General features: G+C 57.6%; 1 protein-coding gene across 3 annotated transcripts; it reads left to right on the forward strand.

Annotated features, from left to right (window-relative positions):
* Window positions 1-1,258: 1,258 nt before the first annotated feature.
* Window positions 1,259-27,729, forward strand: TRIM29 (tripartite motif containing 29). 3 transcript variants are annotated; one of them, XM_014855702.3, is made up of 10 exons: window positions 1,264-2,258; window positions 10,646-10,741; window positions 11,530-11,763; window positions 12,901-13,099; window positions 15,353-15,454; window positions 17,990-18,082; window positions 20,427-20,522; window positions 21,927-22,028; window positions 23,488-23,564; window positions 26,459-27,718. In XM_014855702.3, exons 1-10 carry the CDS (start codon window positions 1,455-1,457, stop codon window positions 26,519-26,521), a joined length of 1,866 nt encoding a protein of 621 aa, XP_014711188.1. In that variant the 5' UTR covers window positions 1,264-1,454; the 3' UTR covers window positions 26,522-27,718. The 3 variants fall into 3 exon arrangements, with proteins under 3 accessions (XP_014711190.1, XP_014711188.1, XP_014711189.1); XM_014855703.3 differs by having other exon boundaries at window positions 1,355-2,258; window positions 21,930-22,028; XM_014855704.3 differs by lacking the exon at window positions 21,927-22,028 and having other exon boundaries at window positions 1,259-2,258; window positions 26,459-27,729.

Genomic DNA, 27,729 nt, shown 5'->3' on the forward strand with positions numbered 1-27,729 from the left:
CCTTCCGCTCTGCCCTGTCCAGCCCAGGCTGGGAGAGGCACAGCCCTTTACTCGATGGGAGTGTTGGGTTCCCAGGACCATGGCAGTGGGTTGCAGCCCAGAAGTGACAAGGTGGTATGTCCTGGCGAGAGCTGAGGGTCCCCAGTGTTCCTGCAGGTGGTCAGGGAGAGGGAGCGGCTGGAGTAGTGGTTCTCACTTTTCTCCCTGAGGTGTCTATTTTATGATAGTCGTACTCAGAGAGCTCACTTCTAGATTACCTGAGTTCCACACCTCACTGGCCTCTCTTTGGAGGGTATTGCCTGTGGCCGGGCCCAGAGAGGGTGGGCAAGTTTTTTCTGAGTCACACAGCAAACCTACAATGGAGACATATGAAAGTCAAGTGTCTGGGCACTGAGGATCCAGCCACCTGGCCGGGCATTGCTTGCATTCCCTCATTACTATTTCTCTGTCCTTCAGATCCAGGCAGGTTCTGACCTGCTCTGATAGTGATCATGTAAGGTCTGTCTGCGTCGTGTCAGAGTCGCTGGGACAGGCGTGATGTTCAGAAGCCATCTTTCGCTGACATAATTCAGGGACACCTTAGCTGAAGAAGGAACTTTTGCATCTCAGAGGCCTTGGGTTTAAATCTCAGCTCTGCCACTTGACTCAGGCCTGTGAGTTATCTTCTTGGAGCTTCAGTTTCTCATCTATTGAATAGGGGTAATTGAATAGGTTGTCGTGAGGAGTAGGTGAGCTCATATACGAATGTACCTAGGACAGTGCCTGGAAGTTGGCAAGTAGGGTTCAGTGATAAGAATCAATAATAGGATTCAGTAATAAATAATCAGTAGCCACTTCACTCCAAATCCTAAAATCCAAATCAGACGGAGCCCATCCTTCCCCTTAAGGTGAGAAGCAACTCCCCTGACCCAGGGTAAGGGATCTCTCCTCGGAAACCCAGGCCCACAAATTATGAGGCTATTTGGCTTGTGTGACACAATTAATGGCACTCTGTCCGGTGGGCCTCTGTGGACACCTCACCATCGCGCCCCAGGGGCAGCCGGGCTCAGTGAAGCCAACCCACCTGTGAGGACAGAGGCTTCCCACCATGAGAGAAAAGTGCGTCAGAAGGAAGCAGTCCAACTGGTTGCTGAGCTGTGGAAAACAATTAAACTGGGGGAGAGAAAAAACACTTCTTTAAAAAATCAGGTTGGGTTTTAAGGTGCAGGGCGTGGCCCCTGTGTAATGAGCTGCTCTGCTGGCTCGCCGGCTTCTCCCCAGCCCAGGCCCGTTGTGTCAGGCTAGCACCCGCTGCCCCTCCTCTTGGCTCCTCCTCTGCCTCCTCCTCCCCCCTGTTCCCTATAGGTGTGTCTCCAGGCTCGCTGGCTGGCTGTCCCACTCCCCGCTGAGACACCCTCCCAAGAGGTTGCCCCACAGTCCCAGGGAGACCGAAACAGGCAGCCAAGTGACCCGCGATGGAAGCTGCAGATGCCTCCAGGAGCAACGGGGCCAGCCCGGAAGCCAGGGATGCCCGCAGCCCAATGGGCCCCACCGGCGGCCTGGAGAATGGAGCCAAGGCTGATGGCAAAGATGCCAAGACCATCAATGGGCACGGCGGGGAGACGGCCGAGGGCAAGAGCCTGGGGAGCACCCTGAGGCCAGGTGAGGGAAAAGGCTCCCTGTTCTTGGGGAACGAGTGGCGACGGCCCATCATTCAGTTTGTCGAGTCCGTGGATGAGAAGGGCTCCAATTACTTCAGCATGGACTCTGGGGAAGGCAGGAGGTCACCCTACGCTGGGCTCCAGCTGGGGGCGGCCAAGAAACCACCTGTCACCTTTGCCGAGAAGGGGGAGCTGCGCAAGTCCATCTTCTCGGAGCCCCGGAAGCCCACTGTGTCCATCGTGGAGCCCGGGGAGATGCGGAGGAACAGCTACCCCCGGGCCGACCCTGGCAGCCTCCTGCGCTCCAAGGCGGGCTCCGAGGAGGTCCTGTGTGACTCCTGCATCGGCAACAAGCAGAAGGCCGTCAAGTCCTGCCTGGTGTGCCAGGCCTCCTTCTGCGACCTGCACCTCAAGCCCCACCTGGAGGGCGCTGCCTTCCGCGACCACCAGCTGCTCGAGCCCATTCGGGACTTCGAGGCCCGCAAGTGCCCCCTCCACGGCAAGACCATGGAGCTCTTCTGCCAGACGGACCAGACCTGCATCTGCTACCTCTGCATGTTCCAGGAGCACAAGAACCACAGCACCGTGACTGTGGAGGAGGCCAAGGCGGAGAAGGAGGTAACTTGCTGGGGCCCCTCGCTGCCCCTCCAGACCTCTCCTCCCTCCACCCTGATCTTCTCCCCCGAGTCTTCCTGGGGTTTGGGGCTTAAGTCTCTGCTCTCCCTGGTTCTTTAAGAAAACATTTCTTTCCCTTCCACACCCCCAGGCTGGGGGTCAGAGGCAGTTCCCCCAATGCTCTAAGGACTCCGGAGACAGGCGCATTTCCTAGAGGAGCAAACTGGGGGCTTGATAAGGCCACAGGATAAATTCAGGTCAGATCAGGGAATCAGCACTCAGTCCCAGGCTCTGCGCCGTTAGGGTGTTTCCTCTCGTTTCTATTTGTGGGAGAGAGAATTCTCCCCACCTGAGTGGGACTGGCCCTGGGGAATGGGTCACGGGTAAGGATGAAAGCATTTTGGGGACTACTTCAGTGTCCTTTTTTTCTGGCTTCAGAGTTTGCCTTTGCAGTCAGTGGCTTCTCGTTGTCCTGTCTGATCCCCCAGCCAGCCTTTTGACTCCCCCAGTGGCCTCCTTTGTCCTTCTCTCAGCTGGGCCTGTGAGCCTTGAGTGTGTGGTTGTATGTGGACGTGCCTGTGCTACTGGTGAGGGCTGGGGTTTGTGTGTGGGTGGGGTAGACGTATATATGTGTGTGTGTTTTATATGCATGTGGGTGTTTGTGTGTGTCTATGGATGTTTGCATATATCTGTATGGGATACGTAAGTGAGTTGGCACGAGCTGTGTACATGTGATTATGTCTGTATCTCTATGGGAGGAGCTGAGGCGTGTGAAGGCTTGCGAGTGTGGTGTTCTGGGCTAAAGGCTTGGGGGGGCTGCTGCCCCTCACCCCACAGATGCTGGGCCCGCTCTCCCTGACAGCAACGTGGCTCCCTGCCATGGACTGCCTCCCGCCGCCTGAGACTTCCTGGTGGTCAGTGCAGGGGCTTCCACCTTCCTCAAGAGCTTCTGCACCCTTGGAAAAGGGCAGCCCAGGGCTGCTCCTCTGCTCTGCCTTCCTCACCAGGAGTTTGTGGATTATTCTCTCCCTGCTCCATTCACTCACCCACAGCCCTGGGCAAAGAGGGACGAGTGTGAGATGAGAACAGACTCAAAGCTCCTTTCAGAAGCCTCAGTTGGCCCTGGAAGAGGGTGTTCCTAGTTCCCCCCACTCCCCGGCCCTAGCCTGGCTTCAAGCTTCAGACTGGGAGATGGAGAAGGGGCAGGGGCCGTGGAGCCCATCCTTCAGGAGCTTGCTTGGGAAAGCAAAACGGAACAAGGGGCAGTCATCTTCCTCCATCCCAACCAAGAAACTGCAGAGCTTCAGGCTGGGTCCTAGGAGAGCCCACCGAGTTTCAGTCTGAGTTTTTGCCTCTAACTAGTTGTAAGTCTATGGACAAGTGCCTTCACTCTCTCAGCCTCGGTTTCCCTATATGTGAAAGCAAGGGGTTGGACTAGACTGGTGGTTTTAAACTGCCCCATGGAGTCCTAAGATTCTTGGAAACGTCTGTGAGGCCTCAGGGATGAGGAAGTGGCAGACTGGTACCAAGAAAGCAGGGGCTGCATGTTCTCACCCCTACTACAAGCAGCACACACTCTTGTTTATCTGTTTTATACGTAGGGTTTGGCCCCAAATTATGTCTAAAGATATCACCACTTAAGAAAAGCCTGAGGCCTCTGGAGGACAGGAAGTTCCCAGCGAGCCCTCTCTGGAGGCACCAGGACCTCCGAGTTCATGCTCTGGCCCTGGGGGCCGCTGTGGCACTAAAGTCACCGTCCTCGCTCTTGAGGGCTCCCGATGTAGGTCAGGAGGCAGAGCTCAGACACACAAACAAGCCTGGGGAGCATCCACCCAGTGACACAGCAGCAGCTGTGAGGAAACAGCAAATCATAGAGGACAGAGCGCCAGCCCAGAGGGAGTGTTGGCAAGCAATCAGTCCCCTCACTCGCCTTGAGGATGGGGACACTGGCCCAGAGAAAGGAAGAGGCCCGTCCAAGGTCAGAGAGCTTGGGGAAAGGTCCCTAAGTTCTCTTCCAATGTTTGAGAGCAACTTAGGGGAAGGGGTTCAGCATAGGTGTGCTTTATAGGAGCTCTCAGGGGAAAGGTCTGACCCACGGGAGTGACTTTAAGGGGGGGAGCTTCATGCAGTGCATGTGCGTGCGTGTGTGTGTGTGTGTGTGCGCGTGTGCACCAGGATAGGATAGGGAGGGAGGAGTGGTGCCAAGCAGCCAGGAGACTGAGCTGGAGCAGAGCAGTTTGTCTAGGCCTGGCTCTGCCGAAATGTCGGACATGAGGACACTGGCACAGAGCAGGGTTAGTGGGTTCATGGATCAAACTGAACGAGCCTGTCAATCCTGGCATCCTCTGGAGGCATCCCCTGCAGACCCAAACATCGGCCCACACACGCCTTTCTGCAAGGAGCCCTGTCTAGAACCTGTTCTGCGGGCAGGTTGGTGAAGGCCCAGTTGAGGTCATTGCAGACCTGTCTTGATTAGCTACGTGAGGCTGTAAACGACATGCAGAGCTGTGGGTGCTCCTCTCCTGGGCCTCAGCTCTACCTGTAGACTCCGAGTGGAGGCAGTGTTGGAGAAAGGTCACTTGGGATGGCAGCACGACAGTCCTTCCTCTGGTGGACCCGAGGTCGGAGTGTTTCCAATTCCACTCCAGATGTCAAAAGGGGTCCCCCAGATGTCCTCTGGTCCATCCCTCTGTCTCTGGACATTTTCCAGACTGGCTTAGGCTGATGAGGTTACAATGTACACATCCATCCTTTTCTGTGTCTCATGGCTCCTCCCTCTATCTATCCCCAGCCACCTGCTGCATTGGGACAGGATGGAGGACGACTCCAGGCTGATGGCTGTCGGCTCTGGGGTGGCCTGCCTGGCTTCTGCACCCACAGGTGGCCCTGCCCTGTCGTGGGTCCAGGCTGGGCTCTGGGTTGGCAGCACGGCGAGGCAGGTGTGGGGGAGCACTCTGCCTGAGCATTGCTCTGGAGATGTGAGCTCCTGGCCCATCAGCACGGCTGAGACTTGGTGCCTGAGCCACTCTCCTGACTGTCACTTGGTTCTGTTCATTTCTCTCATATGCCCCATGCCTTTGCTTCTCATCTCATTGCCCAATTCTTCCATGAAGGCTCAGCCGTCAGCCCGCTGGGCATGGGCAGTCATTGGTCCTCGAGCTTTGGGAGTGTGCTGGTCTGGGCAGGAAAGCTCTTTGGGCAGAGAGTGATGACTGGGGTCAGGTGGAGGAGCTGGGCTAAAGGCCTGAGGTGTGATGGAGGAGGCTGGGACCACTCTCCCCAGAGGTCCTTGGGGGGAACTCCTGCTCTGGGACAGGGTGGGTGACCTCTGTGGGTGCGGACGAGGAAGCAACAATAAAAGAGGTTTAGGGACAGGCAGCAGGGAAGCAGAGTGACAGGCAGGAGGGCGGGAGATACGGCAGTCTTCCTGCTGCTCATCTATGCACAGGCATGGGGCTCGGCGTTTATGTGGTGACTCCTGACAGCAGTCCCTCGGGTGGGGGTTACTGCACCTGCTTTCTAGATGAAGAAATCGGCTCAAGGATGCCAAGACACTTACCCAAAGTTACGGTGCTGGGATTCAGACTCTTATGTGGGCGCAGCCCAGGCCGTTTCCTGTCCACCATTTTATACTTTGCTTGCATAGGGTCGGCAGGCTCTCCTTGGGGTCACTGAGTCCAGTGGCTCCTAACAGCATCCTCTGACCTGAATCGTCTGGTGAATTGCTAAGGCACAGATTCATGGGCCTTACCCCTGGAGGTTGTGATTCAGGAGGTCGGGGCCTGGCATCTCTATTTTTCAGTCTCCCTTGGGGATGCTAATGCGTAGCCAGGGTGGGAATCAGAGATCTAATCCAACTTCACCACGGGGAAACTGAAGCCCAAGGAGGTGGGGTGACTCCCTCAATGGCCCACGGCTGGTCTGGAGATGGCCTTAGTAATGTTCTTCTTGCCCCATCTCACCCCTCCCCTGTCCCGACACCCGGAGGAGCAGACGAATGGTAAGCCCCACTCAAGGAGACTAATAGGGGGCTGCTTGACATCTGAATGGAAATGGAGAAATCTATCCAGCTTTTCAGATTCTTATCCAGGTAATTACCATTTGTCTGAAAGTACAAATTTGGCAATTAACTGGCTCATTTGGAAAATGTCACAGCCAGTGGCCCATGTGGTTAATTCAGGCTAGAGGAAGACCACAGCCCCATCTCCCCTTCCCTGGGGGCAGGTACACACGTCCAGGTGAGTGCTCAGGTGTGTCTGCACCTGAACGCCCAGTCCACGCGGGGACACCATCAGCTGCTGTGCCACCCCTCTGCTCTCAGGGAAAGCTCTGCTCCCCTAAGGCCGGAAGGATTTCAAGGCCGGGTGGCCTCTGCAGGGCCCGTCCCAGGCATCAGAGCGAGAGGGGCCCAGAGGAGTGTGGGAGAAGGGAACAAAGGAGGCATTTAGGGATAGGCCTGGGCAGGGTGGAGGGAATGAGACAAGGAGGAGGAAGACAGCAGGGAGGTGGAGACAAGGGTGGAGCTGTGGGGAGCTGAGGCCCTGATCAGACGGCAGGGGCTTTTATTGGGCATTTATCACATTCCAAGGGAGGAGGGAGAGAGAAAGCGGGGCCTCAGGGGCGGAGGAGGGTATGGGGCAGTATAGCTGGAGGCGGGATCACCAATTGCACCATCTGTGGGGTGGAGGGAGCCCGGCTGCACTTAGGTTAGCAGGAGTGAAGGGGACAGACAATGTCCCAGAAGAGGCAGAGAATAGCCTAGAGGCCACGTCTTAGGATCTGCGTCCTGCTCTTGCATCCTGGCGGCACCACTTTCTAACCGTGAGAACTCAGGCCAACTACGTGGTCCTGCTAGGCCTTGGTTTCTGCATCTGTAAAATGGAGGTAACACCACTCCCTCCGCAGGGGGCTTTGGCAGATAAAAGGAGACAAGCCTGGCACATGAAGGATGCTCAATAATACAAGTTGGTGTCTCACCATCTCCTAGTGTTCCAGGAGACCCCGGTGTCTTTGGAGCTTTCCTGTGTCATATTGTTTCCTATTGCCTGCTTTCTCTAGCAGGGAAAGATTGCTGAGGGTTAAACAGATGCCGGATACATCCCCCGAGGTCTCACCCCAAACCCTCCTCCTCCCAGAGGTGAGACGGGACTGCTCCAGCAGCACAGAGTTCCCAGTCTGAGGTCCCTTCCAAGATCCTGCTGTGTCCTGCAGGTCTGGTCTTGCAAGGTGTGCTGTGGGAGCAAGGTCCCCTCCCAGCCTGTGTCCGACTTCCCTAGCACCCCAGAGAAGTAAGGAGACCAGTCTCGCCTGCGTCCTGACTGAGTCTCCCGCCCACTGCTGCAGACAGCTCCTGCCCTCGCACGTTTCTAGATCAGCCGCCGCTCTCTCCTTCCCTCGCAGGGCACTGGCTGAGGCCTCTGGCTCTCCTCTCCACACCTCAGCTAGCCCCCCACCCCTCCCCTCTTCCTCACACAGGATGGACTCCCAGGGGCTGACTCCCTCTGCCCTTGGCCTAAGCTCCTCACTGTTCTACCCCACTGGATTCTCCTTCCTCTGCATGCAGAGCTTTCTTCCTCTCTTGGCCAGTGCATCCATGCTCCTCTGGATAAGACCTTTCCTCACGTGCAGGTGCCCAGCAGGTCCCTCCAAGCACTTCTGCTCACTCCCCTCCACTCCGCTGGCCTTCGTCTTCTCTGGTGGCCTTCTCCCACTCCCTGGTGGATAGCCCACCCCCACCCGCTGTTTCCTACCTCCCTTCTGTTCCCCCCAGTATCCTCCAGGCTTCCATTATCCACCACCTAAGCCTCTATTTTGCATCTTCAGTCTAATGTCTTCACCTCCTGGCCTCTCTGTGCACGGTTCACTCTGGATCCTGATGGTGTACACACTGTGCCTGGACCCCAACACAATGGTGTATGCCGTCCTCACCACTGAATACCACCAAGACCTCGCCTGGTCACACTGCCCACTCCCCTCACTCGCCTATGCCCTGCTGACCTGCTCGCCACACTGCACTCACCCTCAGAGCCTGGTGAGAGCGAGAGCATCCAGCATGGCGCCCTGGCCACGGAAGGTGCCCCACACAGCGGTGATGCTGGGACCACTGGTCAGTGCTTTCTCTGGGCCAGGCACTTTCTGAGAGCTTCACTTCCCTGATCCCAGTTCATCCCATGGCCTCCATGGAAGGTGGTCCTCTTACGACCTCCCTGAAACATGGAGAAACTGAGGCACAGAGAAGTTAAATAAGGCCACCTGCCTGGAGGTGGTGGTAACTAGATTCAAACCTCTGGACTCCCAGTCCTGTGCTCCGGGTGGGCTCCCTCCTGGATCCCTCATGCTCATTTCATGGAAGAGCTGCCTTCCTCCCACCCCCAGGCCTGGAGTGAGAGTGAATGTGTTTTTGTCCTCTGCTTTCCTGTCCATCAGACCTTGTTCTGGGGGTGAGAAACCCAAGTGCCGATTCCTCATCCCTGAGCTGAGTTAGGAAGTCTTGGCTGCAGTGGGAGGGAGGCCTCCAGTGGACACCTTGACCTTGGGTCTAGCACAGGAGCTCTCCAGGGATGGGAAATTGCCCTGCTCAGACCCACTGCCCAGCCTCTTGGTCTTTCCTCACTGCTCAGATCCACCTACCAGGCCAGGTTCTCAGGGTTCTGGCTCCTCCAACCTCTGTGTTCTGGGCTCTCGGGCTCTGCATCCTCGGAGAGGGTGAGGGTTGAGCTTCCACCGTCCACTGTGGGGCCTTGTGCTCTCCACCCTCCCACTATTGTGTCTCTTGGCAGCTGGCTCCTTCTCAGCCTTTTTTCAGAGACCAGGCGAAATCTTCATCCTCATCTCCTGTCATTCCTCTCTTCTTGACAACTATTTTCCATCTCTGGTGACAGCATTTTCCGGGCTGTGGGATTTCCAGCTCACTACTGTCGGGGCAGATGCTTACTGAGAACTTAGAGTCTGCTTGCTGGAGCGCCCAGGAGTATGGGCAGAGGGGCAGGGGTGGCATCAGGGCTTCCTGTCGGGGGCCCTGCAGCCCCTGCCTCAGGCCTGCCCCACCTTCTCCACCAGCTCCCCAGCCCTCTGGGCACCTTTTCCAAGAAAATCTGGGAAGCTGTCTCCACCATGAATCCACTCCCCTGGGTGTCTGCAGCAGGGACCCCACAGCACGTCCCTTGGCCTGGTGGAGCATTCAGGAGGTGTGACGTGGTGAAGCCTGTGCCTAGCTGCTCAGGACTCCTTGCTGGTGGAGCTCACATTCTTAGTGGTTTGTGGCTTCCACATCTTGACTCTTCTTGTGGGTTCCTCAAAGAGATGGCTGGAGAAAGGGGTGGGACGCTGTGTGCCAAACCTGGCATAATGGGGACACCTGGAGCCCTCCAAGGCCTTCCGGGATGCCTTGGTCTTCCTGCCTGTCAGGTGGAGATCAACCCTCTGTCTTCCAAGCTGGAAGGTGCTTTGAGAGCTCTAGCGGGGAGCCCTGCAGAACAAGGGGTGCCTCTTGGCTCAGCTGACTTGGACTGGCCTTAGCTTCACCGCTCCCCCTTTGTCTCTGTGGTAGCTGCTTTTCGGAGAGGGGCATTTCCCCAAGTGGAAGGAAAGTATGGATACGAGAGCTCACGCACCAGTGCGCTCCTGATATATCCTCTTCCAAACCCATCCTAGACCCCAACAGCCCACATCCTCCCCATGAACGGGGGTCCCTGGAATCTCTGCTTCTCATCTCTCCTCCATCCTCCACTGCCGTGCTCACTAGCTCCTCTCCTGCCCCAGGGGCCCTGAATAAAAGTCCCGGTCTTGTCCAAACTGCAGACTGCGTTCCCTTTCCCATAAACAGGTTTATAGCTGTGCCTGCCCAGACAGAGTCTCCGCTGGCGGCAGCCCGGCTCCTGCTTGCAACACAGGCCCCACGTCATGCCATAGAAACGCAGCACACTGTTACTGCCACGGGACACTCCCTGGGCTGGGCTGGGCTGGGCTGTGCTGGGCTGGGTCCCCTTTCTCCCCAAAGCCTGAAAGAGGCAGCAGCTTCCCTCCCTCTCCCCAGTGGCCCCAGGTCCATTGGAAAGAGTGGGAATCCCATAAACGAGCTTCTTTCCGGCTCATGTTGGGTGGGGGCCCTGCAGAGGATTAGTCTTTATAAAGACACGGCTGAAACGTCCAGTCCCAGAGGCCTGAGTTTACTGCCACATGGCGTTTGACCTATTGCTGGATCCTTGGTGACTGGCATGGGGCCTGGCACTTCCGAAGTCCCGACGAGTATTTGCTGAGTGAAGGGCTGAAGGGATGAGTGGGGGGACCTGGTGGAGTTTGCCCCCTCGGTGGGCCCAGTCCCTGATTCTCTGGTCCTCCTCCACCTCTTCCTCCTGACTTCTCCTCCAACCCCTGATCCTTCTTTGCAGACGGAGCTGTCACTGCAAAAGGAGCAGCTGCAGCTCAAGATCATTGAGGTTGAGGATGAAGCTGAGAAGTGGCAGAAGGAGAAGGACCGTATCAAGGTGAGCAGCCTCCAGGCCTCTCCTGTGCTGTGCTCCGACCCCCACCTGTCCCGCCTGGGAGGAGGCAGGCCTTGGATCTTGGTGGCGGCCTCAGGCCTACATTTACATCCCACACTTGTTTCTTCTGGATTCTCCCACCCTCTCTGGCATTCCCACCAATTTGCCTTCTATGTCTGGGCCAGGCATCCAGGTGGGATCTTGCCCATCACCTTATGCTCATTTTACATTATCCCAGCAAATAAAGACCCTAGACCGACCTGTCCTCCAACATGTCTTCCAATGTCCTCCGATGTCTGCTCTGCCTACCAGACTATCCAGCCTGCAAACACATGGCCTTTCTCCTTTACTTGTCTGCCATGGTTTGAGTAATTGCAAACCACAGTCTGAAATCATTAACTCTTGACCCTGGCTGCATAAGCAGCCCATCAATTCACTTTCTGAATGATGTTTGGTTCTGGTTGAGATATCAGTGAGCACAATCTGACTCATGGGGGAACTTCTGGGCCCATGCAGTTGCCCAAGGGTACAATGATGGCTCATGTCAACCCGCCAAGGGGGAGGAGCCACAGATGGGTAAGGAGGGGTGGGATGTAAAACAACCTGGCTGTCTCTATCAATAGATGGTATCCCTCAGCGCCTGCGAATGAGATTCTTGACCAAACAGGCTTGCTGGGTTGGAGCAGTAGAAATGCCCTGGCTCTGTGTTGGGAACCTAAAGATGCTCCCCAGTAGAGAGGGTTTTTAATTCCTGAAACCCTCCTTCCTCTCTCCTCTCACTCTGGACCCAGAGCTTCACCACCAGTGAGAAGGATGTCCTGGAGCAGAACTTCCGGGACCTGGTGCGGGACCTGGAGAAGCAAAAGGAGGAAATTAAGGCTGCACTGGAGCAGCGAGAGCAGGATGCTGTGGATCAGGTGAAGGTGATTGTGGATGCTCTGGATGAGAGGGCCAAGGTGCTGCATGAGGACAAGCAGACTAGGGAGCAGCTGCACAGCATCAGCGACTCGGTGCTGTTTCTGCAGGTAACAAGAAACAACTCTGCCATTCAACCCCTCAATCCTTCCATCTGCTTTCTCAGACCCTCATACTGCATCCATTTGTCTATCCACTTATCCATCCACCATCCATCATCCATCCATCCATCCATCCATTCATCCAAGCTCCATTCCCCCTACCCATTTAATTTTTCCATCCAAGCCATTTTCCTACCTGTACACAAATATCACCTCATACCAACCGTAGATGATATGTACTAACAGTGCTCCAGATTCAGTAGGAAAGAGTTCTGTGATTGATTAGTGATGGCAAGTGATGGATAAGTGCTGCATACTTGTCCTTGATCTTGTCTGTCTGTATTCATCCACCCATCCTTCCATCTGCTAGAGTGTTTCGGATACTATGTGCCCAGTACTCTATTAGGTGCTGTGGAGAATAGGGAAGTATAAGACATGGTTTTTGCCCCCAAGGAGCTGCAATCCAACGGGGAAGATAAGACAGTACAATTAGAGAACAATATAGAAGAGTGTGTAATTAAATGACAAAGCATATGGTTTAGGAGATAAGTGCCTGTGGAAGCTCTGAGAAGGGCAAGCAGCCTAGAGTAATCAAAGACAGCTTTATGGACGAGGTGGGATCTGAACTGGGTCTTGAAGGTCTGTAAGGACTTGAGGGGGAGGAGGGGTTCTCTAGTGAGGTGGAAGGGAAGTGAGAAGTGCTAAAGTGTAGAGGCAGCAGGATTGAGTGAGCACGTAAAGCTGGAGATACCACCATGACTGACCCAGAACACTCTAGTACTTTCTTGCATTTCCTTCGTGCTTTCCCTCTGAAAGACTTTGCAGCTTGTGTCACTCTCATAAACCCCTGTGAGGTAGGCATGAGGTGTCCAGCTTCAGAGGTGGAAACTGTGGAATCATACATCTGACTACTAGTGCTATCAGGGATGTTAGCATCTAGTGGATTTTGTCAAACCCTTTCATTTTACAGAAGAAGAAACTAGCGCCCAGTGAGGAAAATTGGGGCTAGTTCATAGCAGAGCTGCTAGACCCAGCTTCTCTGGCTCCCAGTGCCGAGCCTTCCAGCTGGACTGTGAGAACCCCCTGCAGAGAAGGGTCCCCATAGCTCCTAAAGACCCTGGAAGTGAATGGCTTCTTTCTTGGCAGGAATTCGGTGCATTGATGAGCAGTTACTCCCTCCCCCCGCCCCTGCCCACCTATCATGTTCTGCTGGAGGGGGAGGGCCTGGGGCAGTCCCTCGGCAACTTCAAGGATGACCTGCTCAATGTGTGCATGCGCCACGTTGAGAAGATGTGCAAGGCTGACCTGAGCCGTAACTTCATCGAGAGGAACCACATGGAGAACGGTAGGTCTCTCGTGGGTGGGCCCCAGGGCCATGGGCTTTTTTCTCCCAGGTCAATTCCTGCTGCCTGATGCAGGCTGGCATCCATCCAGCTGGCATCTCCTTGTTCCCAGCCACCCATTCCACCTAAGCTGTTTGGACTAGGATCCAGGGATTGTAGCCCTCCTTGAACTTGCTGCCAAAGTTGTGCCGCTATTACAAGGGGCTGCCAGGGCAGGGAGCATCCAGCACTGAGCCCAGAGGCTGGACTCAGCCTGGTGGGCTGGGCTGGGGACGGTGGGGCAAGGCGTGGCTCGGTGACTCACCAGCTCCCCCAAAGTCAGCTTCTCTCCTGAGGCACACTGTCCCTCGAAGAGGCCAACTGAGTCATCTCGCAGAAAGCCTCCTAAGCTGAGAAACTACCCCATTAAGTCCTTTTCCACCAGTCCCAGCCAAGTCCCTTCAGGGCCTGAAGCCTGGACACTTTCCCCAAGGCCCCACCCCGTGGCCCAGGCCCAACAGGGGGCCTTGTGGACACAGCCTGATTAATGATTTCAAGCCCCAACAACCCAAAGGAAGTGCCCCCCTGTCTTTGCTCTCCAAATGGAGCATGTGATTCTTTGGGGATGAGAAAAGGGTAATAGTGTGCAGAAGTACTGGGGTTCAGGGGGGCATCTGTGTATCTTGCTGATGGTGAAACCTGAAAGTGTCCCTGTGAAACTGGGGGACATTCCATCACACCTGAGGACTGATAAGTTATTTCAGCCAGTGCCATTTGGCTTCAAGTGGCACTCGGATGCTGAACTCCTCGTGATGACAATGGCCAGGATGCTGATGGTGACGGCTGACAGTGATTGAGGCTTTGTGTGACCTCTTCACTTCCAGTCTCTTCTTTTCTCTGCAGGATGTATCGCATTTCACAGATGAGAAGGCTGAGGCTCAGAGAAGTAGCTTTTCAGAGGGCATGCAGCCAGGCAGGGGTGCAGCTGAGTTAAACACTCTGCTAGTCAACCTCCCACGTTTTCTCGTCGGAGAAGCTGTGGCTGCTGCTGGCCGTGTGGCGGGACTGGGAGTGTGATGATCATGGTCCCTTGAGTACAAACCTGGTGGGGAAACCCCTCAGCTGAGGCCTGCCAGACCTATGAGGATGTCCCTGACTTTGCTTGCGTGGCCTGTTAGCCTCACGGGGACCCCTGCCTGCTGCCTACCGACTGTGCCATTTCTAGGTCAGGATTGTGTTGGCCGTGGCCTCTGTGCAGATCTGGCCCTGCGTCCCATACAAGGTGTGCAGGGAGGTGGCTGCCAGGAGCAGGGGTGGGTGCTGTTGATGTCAGCGGCCCTACACCTGTGCCTGGGGCCCTGGGCCTCCGCATTGGTTTTTTGTCACTGCTGTGTTGTTGCTGGGAGTGTGTCTGGCTGTAGGAGGCGGGGGAGGTGTAACCAGTGAGTCAGACCTTGGAATGACCATCCTCTCCTTCCTGGTGCTGGCCTGCCTACCAGACCAGGGACTCATTCCCGCCCTCAAAGGCCGCTGGGCTGAGAGGCACCAGACCACCTTCATCCTGGGGGAGGGGGCTGGTCAACCCCTAGGGGGACGTTTGTTAGTCATGGAGTGCCTGCTGCGGGCCAGAGGCCCGCTGGGCACAGGTGATGGAGATGAAGGATGAGGGTCTGAGCCGCTCATTCCTCCTCCTGCCCAGGAGAGAGGGAGAGGGAAGGGCAGAGGGAGAGTCGGTGCCCCTCGCAAGGAGCTCTCTCCCCTTTGCACACCTCTGCTCAGTGGAGGCCAAGGCTGGGACCTCATTCCACCCCCTTGGGCTGCCAGCAGTGTCTGGGATGGAGCCGGGAAGTGGGGACGAGGGCTCAAACTCCAACTCTGTCCTTATTGGCCATGTGACATTAGGCAGGTGACTTCACTCACCTCCTGAGCTCAATTTCCTTATCTGTCACACAAGTCTCTTCACACCAGCCCAAGGGCTGATGTACACATCAAGCAAGAAACGGCTCTCAGTGGACCTTGTAAACTGCAAAGTGCTGTGCACATGGTCTTACTCACAGGGGTCAGTCCAAGGGAGGGTGATAGCTCACTGCCCCTCTCTGCCCCACAGGAGAAGACAGGATGCTGAGCGGGATGTTACCTATTCTGAGGTTGTGGGACCGTGCCTCTTCCTGGGACAGAGGGCTATGGGCTGACTCACCCAAGCCCAGGGATGCCCCAGTGGGCCAGCTTCTCCTCCCCACCTGCTCCTCTGCTGACCCCACCTCTCTCCTGCCCAGGGGGTGACCATCGCTACATGAACAACTACACCAACAGCTACACGAGTGAGTGGAGTGCTCCAGACACCATGAAGAGATACTCCATGTACCTCACGCCCAAGGGTAAGGGAGAGCAGCCTGCGCTGGGGTGCACGGTCCGTGAGAGACTCGGCCAGCCTCCCGTGGGCGAGTGACCACCCTCGGTCTGCCTGGAAAAGTCCTGGCATGTACCTGTTGTCCCCGTGTAATCATAACAGCTCCTCCTTTCGCTCTCAGAAGTGTCCTGGTTTGGACGACAAATTATCCAGCACACTGCTCCTCAGAGGCTTCCCTCCCCTGTGACACGGGCAGTGCCCTCCTGGCCTCCAGCCCACCCCTCCTTCTCTTTCCTTCCAGAGGCGCTCTGGCTGCCGCTCTGCCCCGCTCCCTCCGCCCACCCCAGCTGTGTTTTGCTTCTGCTTGGGTTTCTGTCGTCCTGTGGGAGGGCTGGCTCCTCCAGAACTCTTCTGTTCCTCAAGGGCAGGGAGGGAGACAGACAGCCAGCCTACTGGTGTTCTGAATTTCCTCACCACTCCCTTCCTGGGGGGGAGGGCAAGGGGGCTGTGCCATGCACCCTGGCCCCTCTGCCCTTCCTCTGCAGCCCTGGAGAGTCCCAGCCAGTGGGGGTGCCGGCCTGGGTGGGGGTAGAGACCAGCGCTTGCCTGTCCTTGTCCTGTGGGAGACTGTCACATTCTTGAGCACCAGCAACAAGCCACAACAATGCCCGTTACATAAGGATGGGTGTGCCAGGTGCACCGGACACTGGATAGAGGGGGTGTGTGTGTGCGTGTGTTGGGGAGGGTGTCAGGGGAAGAGTGGGTAGGGAGGAGCAAGGAGACATGGGGGTGGGGAAGGCAGGCGGGCTGGCTGGCGAGGGGGCGCCTTGAGGCCCTCAGCGCTGATCCACACACCTATGACTCGTCCACCGTGGGAGGGGCTTAGGGGATTTGGAGAGATGACCTCAGCGGAGAGGCACCTCTGCCGCCCCACCCAGCGTGAGAACAACGCCTGGGCTCCTGTGGAGGCGCCCAAGGCCCCCTGCCCCGAATTCCTGGTCTGGGCCAGGCTCCAGCTGCCAGTCCTGCCCCCTCCCTCCCCAGGGAACTGCCCTTTGGGCCTAGTTCTGGAAGAGGATGAGCTGCATTAACCAGCGCCCCAAGCACCCCTTGCCCCAGGCCCTGTCCCTGATGGCTCTCCCTGTCCCCTGAGGGCCAGGCCCTGATGTGGCATCAACACACGACTGGCCCCTGCTTGGCTCCCCTGCTCTGGAGAAGATGGAGGGCAGTGTGACTCCACTGCAGGCTGTGAGGAGGGGGACTGGGCAGCAATGGGGGCGGAGGAAAGAGCACAGACATGCCAAGATGTCACTCCCAGAGCCAGGGCCTGGTGACCTTGGGCTGGCCACTGCCCCCTCAGTGTCCCCATCTGAGAAGAGAGGAGGTCGGACTCGAATGCTATGCGAGGAGAGCCTCCAGCTCCATCACCGTGAGTCAGTCTATGACATTTGCACATGAGAGAAACAGGTTCATCCGGCGTCCCTGCCCCTGTGCTGGGGATGGGAGGAGGAGGCACCTGCCCTCTGGGAGCTCCTGGGCTCTGGGTAGAGGCCAGGGAAGGCCAAGGAGAGTCAGCAAGGAGATCAGGGAACAAGGTCCCCAAGGGCCACGGGCCTGGGTCTGGAGCTTTGGGATCAGCGGGATTGGCAAAGGCTTCTCAGGAGAGGTTAGTTTCCAGGCTCCCTGACAGAGGGGCGGCATGCTCGGTAAAGAGAGCGTGGCTGTGATGGACAGAGGAACCCCAAGTGAGAAGAACCCCAGGCACAAAGGCTTAGAGGAAGGACCAGCAGCTGCTGGCCCAGGTGGGCCAGAATGGAAAGGGGGCTGGTGAGGCGGGGAGGAGAAGAGCTGACAGGAGGACCCCGACACACGTGGGGAGGGCATTTTCTCCACCTGTAAAGTGGGGGTATTGATCCCCCTCTGCATTCCTCCCAAGATTGTTGTGAGAACCTGAATGGGGGGAGGGAAGCGCCTGTGCAGTATAAACCTCCCATCCCTGGGGGGAAGCACCTGTGCAATGGAAGGCCCCCGTCCCTGGGGGGAAGCGCCTGGGCAGTGTTCATGGGCACCAGCTTACCAGGCTTCTTCAAGTGGCAGCCCTCACTCGGCCAAAGGCCCAGTGCCTCTGCCCACCATATTTGCCATGGCCCTCGTTCCTCACAGACACCGCATATCCCAGCCTCTGGGTTCTCAGTCACACAGGGACTGGCTCAGGAGGGAAGCGTTGGCTCTTCCAGCCTCTGGTGACCCTCCAAGCCCCCTGAGTAGGGTGGCGATACAGTCGTAGTTTGTCCAGGCCCCTCCGGGCTTATACCCGGTGCTCTCAGGATCGTTACTAACAGCATCCCTTTCTCTCTCAAGAGTGTCCTAACGTGGATGATGGCCTTATACTAGATGCAAAGATGCCGTGCTAGTGGTGGAATCCGGGCCCTGTGACAGTCAGTGGGAGCTGTTTAGGGGCAAGGAGCCCTGCGTAGCACCCCTCAAGTCAGAGGCCACAGGCCCCTGAGTTGAGCTAGACCCACCCCTCTGTGATGATGGTCCCTCCTGGTCTGCTTCACAGGTGGGGCCAGGACGTCGTACCAGCCGGGGTCCCCCAGCCGCCTCTCCAAGGAGACCAACCAGAAGAACTTCAGCAACCTCTATGGCACCAAAGGTAGGAGGATGGGGCAGCTTAAGGATGGGCAGGCGCATGCGGAGGCCGTGCAGGCAGGACATGGGGCTTGGGGTGGGGACCAGGGCTGGGCCGTGGATGAGGGGGGCCGGACTCACCAGTGTGTAGTGAATCTGGGGAGCTGGATGGACTTGGGGACCCAGAGACAGGTGGGAAGGGTCTTACTGAGCTTAAACTGTGTGGTGTGTGTGTGTGGTCCATGTGCACACGTGCATGTCTGTGTGCATGTTGATGTGTGTGGTGCATGTGTGCACCTGCCTGGTGGTGTGTGTGTGTTGTGTATGTTCATGTGTGTACCTGTGGGGGGGTGTATGTGGTGTGTGCACCTGTGTGGGGTGTGTGTGTGTGTTGTGTGAGTGTATGTGACATTGTTAGCTAGGCTGAGGAAAGGCAGCCAGAGAGTTTAGCATCCTTAGAAATCTGTGAGTTCCCTAAGCTCTTCTCCCTGAAGGATGAGGCAGGGGGTTAGGTGTGGAGACATCCCCCAGCAAGTATCAGACATGAGGACCCACAGGGAGTCTTTACTGATCTGTGGACTTCTGCACTGAAAAGTCATACCGTGGTTAAAGCAGCTAGTTTGGCTGAAATGGAAAGAATGGTGTGATGTGAAATGGGGCCATTGCTGGAAATCCAGGAGGACTTGGGGGTGGAGACGTGGCTTCCCCAGGGAGAGCTGCCGAGTGCAGGGTCCCCTCCGCTTGGTGCGCAGAGGGCACCATTGTACTGAGGGCAAGGCCATGTGCTCAAAGAGCCCAGATTCTGGAAGGCTCTTGGGTGCATGCAGCCATGTGCAGGGAGGGAGGGGACCAGGACAGCTCCACCAGAGCCCCAGCCTCAGACACAGCACCGGGAGGTCTGAAGAGGTGAGGAAGGGGGTGGGGGGCTCTTCAGCGAGGACAAGGCCCCTGGCGATCTGGAAGGTCAGGGGTCCTGCGGGCAGGGCAGTACGCAGTCCCCTACAACCAGGATTGGCCCACAGGCGCGGTAGACTGTGAGCTCCATGAGGGTGGGAGCCGGGTCTGTCCTGTCCATTGCTGCAGCCCCAGGGCCCAGAAGAATGAGGAGGTGCTCAGGAAACACATGTTGAAAGAAAGAACGAGCGGACAAATGAATGAATGAAAGGGCCAGGCATAGGGCCCCTTGGAGCCCTCGTGGATCTGTTCATGGAGGGCCTTGCTGCAGAACCTTCCCAAGATCCCTGTGTGAGGGACTCACACTGGCAGCCCCAGCCATCTCTGACTGCTGACCCAAAGGTCAGCCCCCAGCCCTCGCTGCAGGCAGCTGTGGGAGAGGATACCCGGGCCTGGTGGGCTCTGCTGTGGAGCTTAACTCAGGAGAGCCCCCAGCACTCCCAGCCTGCTGAGAGGTAGGGCCCAGGGAGGGTGCCTCATCCACGGGGGCTCTGAAGCCCCCCACTCGAATGACCTGGTGATGCCCCCGCCGTTCCGTCTATACCCTCGCCACTGCCTCTTTCCCTCTAGACTGCAGGAACATCTTGCCTACGGACATTTGTTGGCCTGTTCAACTTGGCAAACAGAATTTCAGGAGCTGTATCAGCTGCCTCTGTCCTCAAGTTTGGGCACATGTTTGCATTGAACTTGTTCATTTGCTCTTTAATTCATCCACCAACCGTATGATGAGCACCTTCCAGGAACCAGGCGTGGTGCCAGGCCCGGGGTGTGATATCGGGCCAGACGTGCGTACCCACTGTCCCCATGGAGCCCAGTGAGGCAGACAGACAATTAAACATGCAGTTACAACCCGGGGGACAGGGCTGCAGGGTGATGAGGGGCATGGGGCTGAGGCACACACAGACTTGGAGGAGATGACATGGAAGCTGACACCTGAAGACCCAGCATGTGCATTTGCTAAGGATGGGGGAGCAGGTGGGGGATGCTGGGCAGAGGACCTGGTCCGTGCAAAAGGCCTGGGGCAAGAGAGAGCCTGGTGTGTGTAAGGAGCTCAGAGAGCAGCCTGGTCGGCATGTTTAGCGATGGAGAGGAGCGAAGAGCGGTGAATCCAGGAAGTGGAGCCGGTGAAGAGGATCGGGGGATCAGCTCATGAAAGAGCTGTGGGCCCTGTTAAGGACATTGTACCTTAATCTGAGGACAGTGGGCCTTTAGTAGGCCCGGGACAGGATGACACTGTATAGTTCAGTAGGACAACTTTGATGGCAGGAAGGATTGGCAGGAGGCCTGACTGGGGCACAGCGGCAGCCCGCTTGAGATGTGGTGGGGGCTGGAGAGCCACAGAAATGGCCGAGTCCTGCCCTCCGTCCCCCATGCCAGGCTGCCGAGGCCTGACGCCCCTTCCTCTGCCCTGCCAGGCAACTACACCTCCCGTGTCTGGGAATATTCCTCCACCATTCAGAACTCTGATGACCTGCCCGCCGTCCAGGGCAGCTCCTCCTTCTCCCTGAAAGGTGAGCTCTCCCCACCCTGCCTGCTTCTCCTTTCACTCCCCAGGCCCTGTGTGGGTCTCTGCGCCCTCCCTCACCAGTTCCCCACCTTGCATGGAACAGAGCCCTGGCCTGAGAGCTGGGGAGCTGCCTCCACCCATCTTTGCTGTGCTGAGGGCTGGGCCACATTGCTGTGTCTCAGGGCTTCACCACTGGTCCTTAAGGATGTCGTCAGGGAGGTGGGGAGACGCCACACCCTCTACACCCCCGACCCTGGACATCCCCGGGGTGCTTTTGTTGGGCTTAACTTCCAAGTCTTCCTACTGCAGAAAGCTTATTTAACTGTTTACCCAGAGACTCCCAGCCTAGGTTGATTCTAGAACCCTGTGGCCGCATAGCACCCATCAACATCCGGCAGAGCCAGAGTCCCGTGGCGCCCCATGGGGAAAGGCGAGGCTAGATGAGGTCCAAGTGCCCATGAGTCTGACCCCGCTCCAGGGAACTCTTTGATGAAGCTGAGCAGTCAATGCTTCCTGCCCCCGGGGGTGGGGTCATCCTGAGGGGCAGGCTGGAGCCCGACCCCAGCTTACAGTGGGGCCTAGGGCCCTCATGTCTCTTCTGCAGTGTCCTGGGGACAGCTCCAGGTGGCTGCAGTGGGAAGAAGCCTGTCAGTCTGACATCTGGCCTGGAGAAAAGGATAAGCAGTTTGGGCGGGGTCAAGGGAGGGAGCAGAAACGGGGCTGCGCAAGGCAGGCACCCTCGTGCCATAGCCTCAGAGGGTGTCTTCATAGGTCAGCTGTCCCTGCCAGGCTGGGATCCAGCCTACACCAGGGCAGGGGTGCTTGGAAGGACCAGCAAGGTGAAGGAGAAGGGAATATGACTGGAGGGTCCGAGCCTGCAGGACCCTCAGGGACGTCCTCTCCTTGAGCCAGGCCTGGGCCGCTCTGGGACTCACCTCGGCCTGTCTGGCTTCTAGCGCATCCTTCCCTGCTCTCTGGATCAAAGCCTGGATCAAAGGCCACGGGCAGGGAAGACGGCCACCCTCAGGCGTGATGGGACCTTTCACACGTCTAGTCTCTCCTCATCGGCCTGCACGGCCTCCCCTTGGAAGGCTTTGTCCTAGGAGAGCCCTCCTCAAATACACTGTGGGGTGACATAGCACACGGACACCCCTTGTCACCTTCACGCAGATCAGCTCCCCAGATCTGCTGGGGATGGCCTCGGATGGGGGGTTGTGGGCAGGGGCCGCCCGTGTGCAAGGAGAACCCCGCCTGTGAGGACCGGTCCACCTGCCCCTCCTTCTACAGTCCTGGAGGGAGGCAGGGTATGCGCAGGGCGGGGTGGGCCACAGCGCCCCAGGGTGAGCTGTGACTCCCTCTGGCCCCTCCTGGGATCAGCACCAGCTGCTAATGCCTCTTTCTCTCCCAGCAGGCACTGGGAAAGTCCCCTATCAGTTCACCACCTTGGGACAGGCCACCACAGAGTTTTCCAAACCACTGGACGGCAGTGGGTTGTTTAAAAATAATCCTGGTACCTGCCAATTTCCCCTTCCCCTTTTCTCTCCCACAATGGGGCAGGTGGGACATCCTGTGGGGCTCTCTGCCACTTCCAAGGTGTCCTGGTCCCTCTTCCCCAGAGCCCCCTGGAAGAGGGAAGCATGGCCCCCTATCCCTAGCTCCCCCTCCTCCTGGACTTCTGCCTGCTGCACAAGGCTGGCCTCCTGGCCCACAGCCCTACCCATCCCCATCTTCTCCTCTCTCGTGGCTGGCATGGGATCTTCTTTCTGAGAACTGAGAAGTCAGACCTGAACTCCCCCCCTCAGTCCCCCACTCAAGACCCTCTGAACCCTCTCTTTCCAAGACTACCCCACCCCCAGATGCAGGGACAGACCTGGCTTCTCTGCTCTGTCTCCACCCCCTTGCTAAGTGCCGACCCTGGGGAGGGCCAGCCTAGCTGGCAGCCTGGCAGTGCTGCCAGGTGACTTCTGGGCCTGCCCAGCTCCTCCTCCCTTAGAGCAGGCCAGGACAGGCCTCCCGGCTGCCCCAGCCACGGACAGACCCTGTTTATTTCTCCAGCTGCTCCAGCCCAGGTCACAGCCTGTTCCTTCCCAGGCACCACTGCTGGTCCCTGCAGGCCAATGGCTGACACCAAGAGTGCTCTTCACAGTTCTGTGGCCCAGAGCTCCTTACAGATCCCGCTGGGCTGAGGGGGGAGGCAGGGAGGTGGGCCCTGGACCAGCACCTCCAGGCCCAGACCCAAATGGCGCCCACGTGCTTCGGGCCCCTTGGGCTTGGTGCCTTAACCCTGGGCCGCAGCCACAAGGCAAACTACTGCCTGTCTCTGAGCCGCAGCCTCCTGCTGGGGAAGCAGGGCCGAGGCAGCAGAGAGGGGCAGGAGGGACGTGAGGCTGGTTTTGGCATCCAGTAAAACCTAGGTTCAAATTCCCACCGCTGCTTATTTGCTGCGCAGCTCAGGGCGAATGGCTGAGCTCACAGAACCGGGCTGGGGGCTCAGTGAGACGATGTGCACAGCGCCTGGCCCGAGTAGGGCCAGTAAGTCGGGAGCATAGTCCACGCAGCTTGGGAGAGTTGGAGTGAGTGCCTGCTGGTGGAAATCCTGGCAGGCTGTGCGTGTGAAGTGGCCATCCTGGGCCACGGGAAGAGGAGTTGGGCGTGGGGGGAAATCCCCAAACAGTGGTGTGATCCTAGCCTGGATTTGGGGCTGAGACTCCCCCGCTGCCTGGCCCAGCCCACCTGGCCTCTTCCTCCTCTTTCTGTCTGCCTTGTTGCCCCCTCCTTTCAGCCAGCCCCTGCAGGATTTTCCATTGCGGCCCTGGGCTGCTGCACGCCTCTTCAGGGGTGGCTGCCATTGGTCATGGGCTGGATGGAGCTTGGTGGGCACTCTGGAGATGGCATCTGTGCTTCCCTGGCTCTGGGGCCCCTGGCCACCAGTCCACACTCCCACCAATGGGAGCCTCTTGTCTCGGCAGGCTACCCCTCCCTCATGCGGAGCCAGAGCCCCAAGGCCCAGCCCCAGACCTGGAAGTCCGGAAAGCAGACTTTGCTGGTGAGTGAGGGACTGCCAGGAGAGCCTGCCACAGGCACGAGCATGTCCAGAATGGGCACTGCATGGGGCTCCCTAGAGGTAACCGGTCATCACTTGCCCGGGGCCTGTGGGAGGCTGGTAATACCTCTGGGCCATGGGGTGGAGGAGGAGGCAGCGGTGGCCTGAATACCTGCTTTCAGCAAAGGGTAGTAGAGGCTTATAGGCAGAGGGCCTGGGTGACACACACTTTCTGGGCCTCAGCTTTCTAATCTGTAAAGTGGGCAGCCCTGTTTTTTTTTTTGGCAAAAGGTCCTTGGGAGCCTATGCTTGTTGAACGATGGCTTGGTCCCCACCATCTCTGGGAGTGAAAGATGCTTAGTCCAGGGGATGGGCGTTCTAGAGGTGGCTCCCGCTCCCCTGGGCCAGTTATCCACCTCTGACAGCAGAGAGGTCCTTGGGATTAGAGCGTGGGTAAGGCAGAGGCTGCAAAGTTTGGAACAGATATATTTAGGGTTTGCTATCTAATGACCCTGAGCCAGGGACATCGAAGAGCCACACAGGACGAAGCACGGCCTTGGGGTCCAGGCCACCTGCTGGCTGTGGGATGCTGGGTGAGGCAGATCTCTCTTTGGGACTCTGTTTCTTCATTTTTTTGATGCAGTGCTGAGATGAGGTGATCCCTAATACTCTGTAGACCTGACCCCTGCCTGAGACCGCAGCCACCGGGGGCTGTCCTTCGCATGCTGTGCCTCCACCTCCCCGAGTGTGTCTCTCCCAAAGGCTCAGGCCAGGCCCCGCTGCAGGGGACAGCCAGCTCCCCTGGGATGTGGGCAGCCTCTGCTGGGGACGGGGGCTGGAGTCCCCGACACCCTGCTGTCTTTGCACTCGGAGGTCACAGCCTGGAGAGGTGGTTTGCTCTGGGCCACAAAGAGTGGCTGGGGCTGGTTTAATTGGAGAGCATCTTTAATTTGCCGGCGATGGGAGCTAAGTGACTGTGTGTGTAATTTGGAGTGGAGCCCAGGGGCATTGCAACAGCAGGACTGCAGAAAGCAGAAATGGGGAGAAAAAAGAAAGTTTCTGTTCCCGGACTTGGTCCTTCCCCTCCCTGCCACATACTTTCCCACCCTCCCAGCCTGGGTCCCAGCAGAGAAGGCTCATTGTCACCTTGAGCCACCCGGCAAGGCAGGGTTCTGGTGTCCCCAGTTAGCACCCAGCGCTGGAGGGAGGGAGGCAGGTGCTAGTGTGCAAAGAGGGCTAGCTTGAGGGTCAGGATGCCTGAGGCCTGGCCCAGCCCTCTCACCAACTTGCCGTGTGACCTCGTGTGAGTCATTCTTCCTCGGTGCTCAGTTTGCCCATCTGTAACATGAGTTGGATGGCCCATATGATTTCATAGCTCTTCCGACTCTCACATGCTGTGACCCTGAACCAGGAAGGGGACAGACCTAGGAGGTGGGGGAGCACCCTGCCTGGATGCCATGGGTTCTGTTCCTGCCCACCCACCACTCAGGGTTCCTAACAAGACAGCACCATTCACTGACCTGCGATCCGTTTTATTGACCCAGCCTTCCTGATAGAAAGGCTTCAGCCATTTCTAGGTCTGTTCGCTTTGCCTTATTGACTTTGGGGTCCAGGCTGGAGCTGGGGGCCGGGAGACCTGTCCAGGGCCTGCTCTGTCGCTGAGCACTGTGTGACTTTGGCTGTCTTTGCCCTCCCTGGGTCCTGTCCCTCCCTTTGTTTAGTAGATGATTTAACTGAGGTCTGAGCTGAGGACCCTCAGCCCTGCATTCCACAGGGCCCCGAGTCCTGCTCTGGACCAGACGGAGGCCAGGAGCTACCAGTCGGTACAAGTTTCCAGGCAGGCATGGCCAAGGGCAGGGGCTGGGGACCCCCTTGGCGTCTCCTGTCCTGGGATCAGTGGGGTATGAGGTGGGCTCAGTCTCTGGCCCAGCCCAGGGACAAAGACAACCTCCGGAGACCCTCTAGTGAATGACGTGCTCACGTGGGCAAGCAGCAGCTAAAATGTGCTCTTCCCTTTCAGCCTGGGGGGCCATTTCCAGGTCCCTGAGGAAGTGACTGGGAGGAGGGGAGCACTGATTTCATGAAATTGCTGTGAGATGTAACACACAGAGCCAACGGGAAAGTCGTCACCAGCTCTGTCCTCAGAGATGCTCCCTGTATTTTGAGGAGGGGGCCAGGATGGGAGATGCAGAGGGCCTGGGGTTGGCGAGCCCATGTCTGCATTGGGCTGGGGCAGTTGGTTGCCCTCTCTGTTCCCTCCCTGCCAGGGAGAATTATGCAGAGAGAGAGCAGAAGCAGACACTTGAAGTCCTTGAGACTCAAGAAGAGGTGTGGAGACGTGGGGCTGGGGTTGGGGGTGTACTCAGGAGCCAGACAGCTGGAGCTCGAATCCTGGCCCCTCTACTTACCAGCTGGGTGAACTTGAGCAAGTTGCTTAACCTCTCTGTGCCTTGGTTTGTTCATCTGTAAAACAGGTCTGCTAACAGTGACCCACCTAACTGAGTGGTTGTAAAACTTGGATGAGCCCTCTGTGTAAAGCACTCGTACCAGTGCTGTGTGGTCTGTAGGGTAGAAAGCACTGTGGAAATGGTGCTGTGGTGGTGCTGGGAGGACCCTCCTGGGCCGTGGAGAGAAAGTGTGACGAGGGGCTGAAGTTCAAGCTCACCAACTGGCTGATGGAATGAACTCTAGTGAGGATTTGAACCCTGGACACTCGGATAACCTTGGGACCCAACCCACATCAAAGGGTAGATAGAGCTTGCAAGTTAGGCCATAGGCTGCCAAAACTGTTGGGGTTCAGACCACTGCTGCTTCCTGGGGGAGGCTGGGATCGGCTGGGTCTGGCGAGGAGGCTCAGCGGCCATCTGCTCTCCCTGACTGCCCTCATTTCTCCGCAGTCTCACTACCGGCCATTCTACGTCAACAAAGGCAGTGGGATCGGGTCCAACGAGGCCCCGTGAGTCCAGCAGGTGGAAGGAGGCACCGCCAGCCCTGCCCTCCCCAGCTCATCCTGCTGCTCTTGCTACTGTCCCAGCGGGGTGGGATGGAGCCCGGCCCTGCGCCTCCCGCCCCCAGCCCTCTGCAGCCCCCTCAGGGCCAGCCTGGCCTCCCCCCCTCCCCAACTAGCCAGGCTCCATCCGGGCCCCTTCCTGCTTTGTGACTTCTGACGGTCACCATCTTTCCTGTGTTCAGAGGTCAACCATGGCAGTGATGGAAATAGGTGGGCTTCTCTCCCCTAACCCAACACCCCCTCCTCTTACATGGGATGTTTGTGGTACCAGCCTGCCTGTCCTGTCCACGCCCCTGCTGTCTTCAGGCCTGTTGGCCATTTCTCTCCAAGGCCCCTTGCCCTGTGAACATGGTCAGTGTGTGTCTGGCCAAGAGAGTGCCATCCCCCTCTGCATGGGCCCACCTTCTTCCCAGCGGCCTGGCCCCATCAAGAGGAAGACTGGTCCTAGGTGCTTGCTCTGGTCCCACCTCCCAATGCCCAGCCTGGCAGAGCCCCCAGCCCTTGGCCATCCCAGAGGGAAACCTCTCTGTGTCTTGGCATCATCCTGCCCGGCCTTGGGTCTTACCACATCCCCTTGGAGTCTGTGATCCCTGAGGATGGGCTCTCCTGGCTGGCAGGATGGTCTTAGCCAAGAAATTCTTCTCTTCTACCTGCTGAGATAAGCAATTCCTTGACAGGATATGATCCACCCATGAAAATAGCTACTGGCCCAGCTACCCTAAGGGGAATACCTATAGAATTTACTTATAGCATTACCTATAGAGTTTCTTTAGTTTTATCATTGTGTCCTCCCTGGTGATGGGAACTGAGCCGGCCGGTGAAAGTGTGGCTGGGCTGGTAACTGCCGGTACTATTTACAAGGGTACCTTACACGCTGCCCCTCACCCTCATCCACTGCCCCCATCAGTCGTCTTCTTCCCTCTGACTATTCCCCATGTCACATGGTGTCACGGGGCCCAGGGCCCAGAGAGGAGACCCCACCAGGAGCAGCGAGGTGGGTTCATCCCTCCTCTCACCGCCCCTGGAGGGCCTATGGGGGCTCTGGGGAGGGGCCAGCTTGCAGGGCTGGGGGAGCGAGGGAGGGGAGGATTGGGGGGACATTCAGCTTGGGCTTTCCCCTCCTGAATAAACCACTGATGACCCACTTCTTGTGTATTG

This window comes from Equus asinus, chromosome 20 (genome assembly GCF_041296235.1).
Source record: "Equus asinus isolate D_3611 breed Donkey chromosome 20, EquAss-T2T_v2, whole genome shotgun sequence".
Classification (NCBI taxonomy): Eukaryota; Metazoa; Chordata; class Mammalia; order Perissodactyla; family Equidae; genus Equus; species Equus asinus.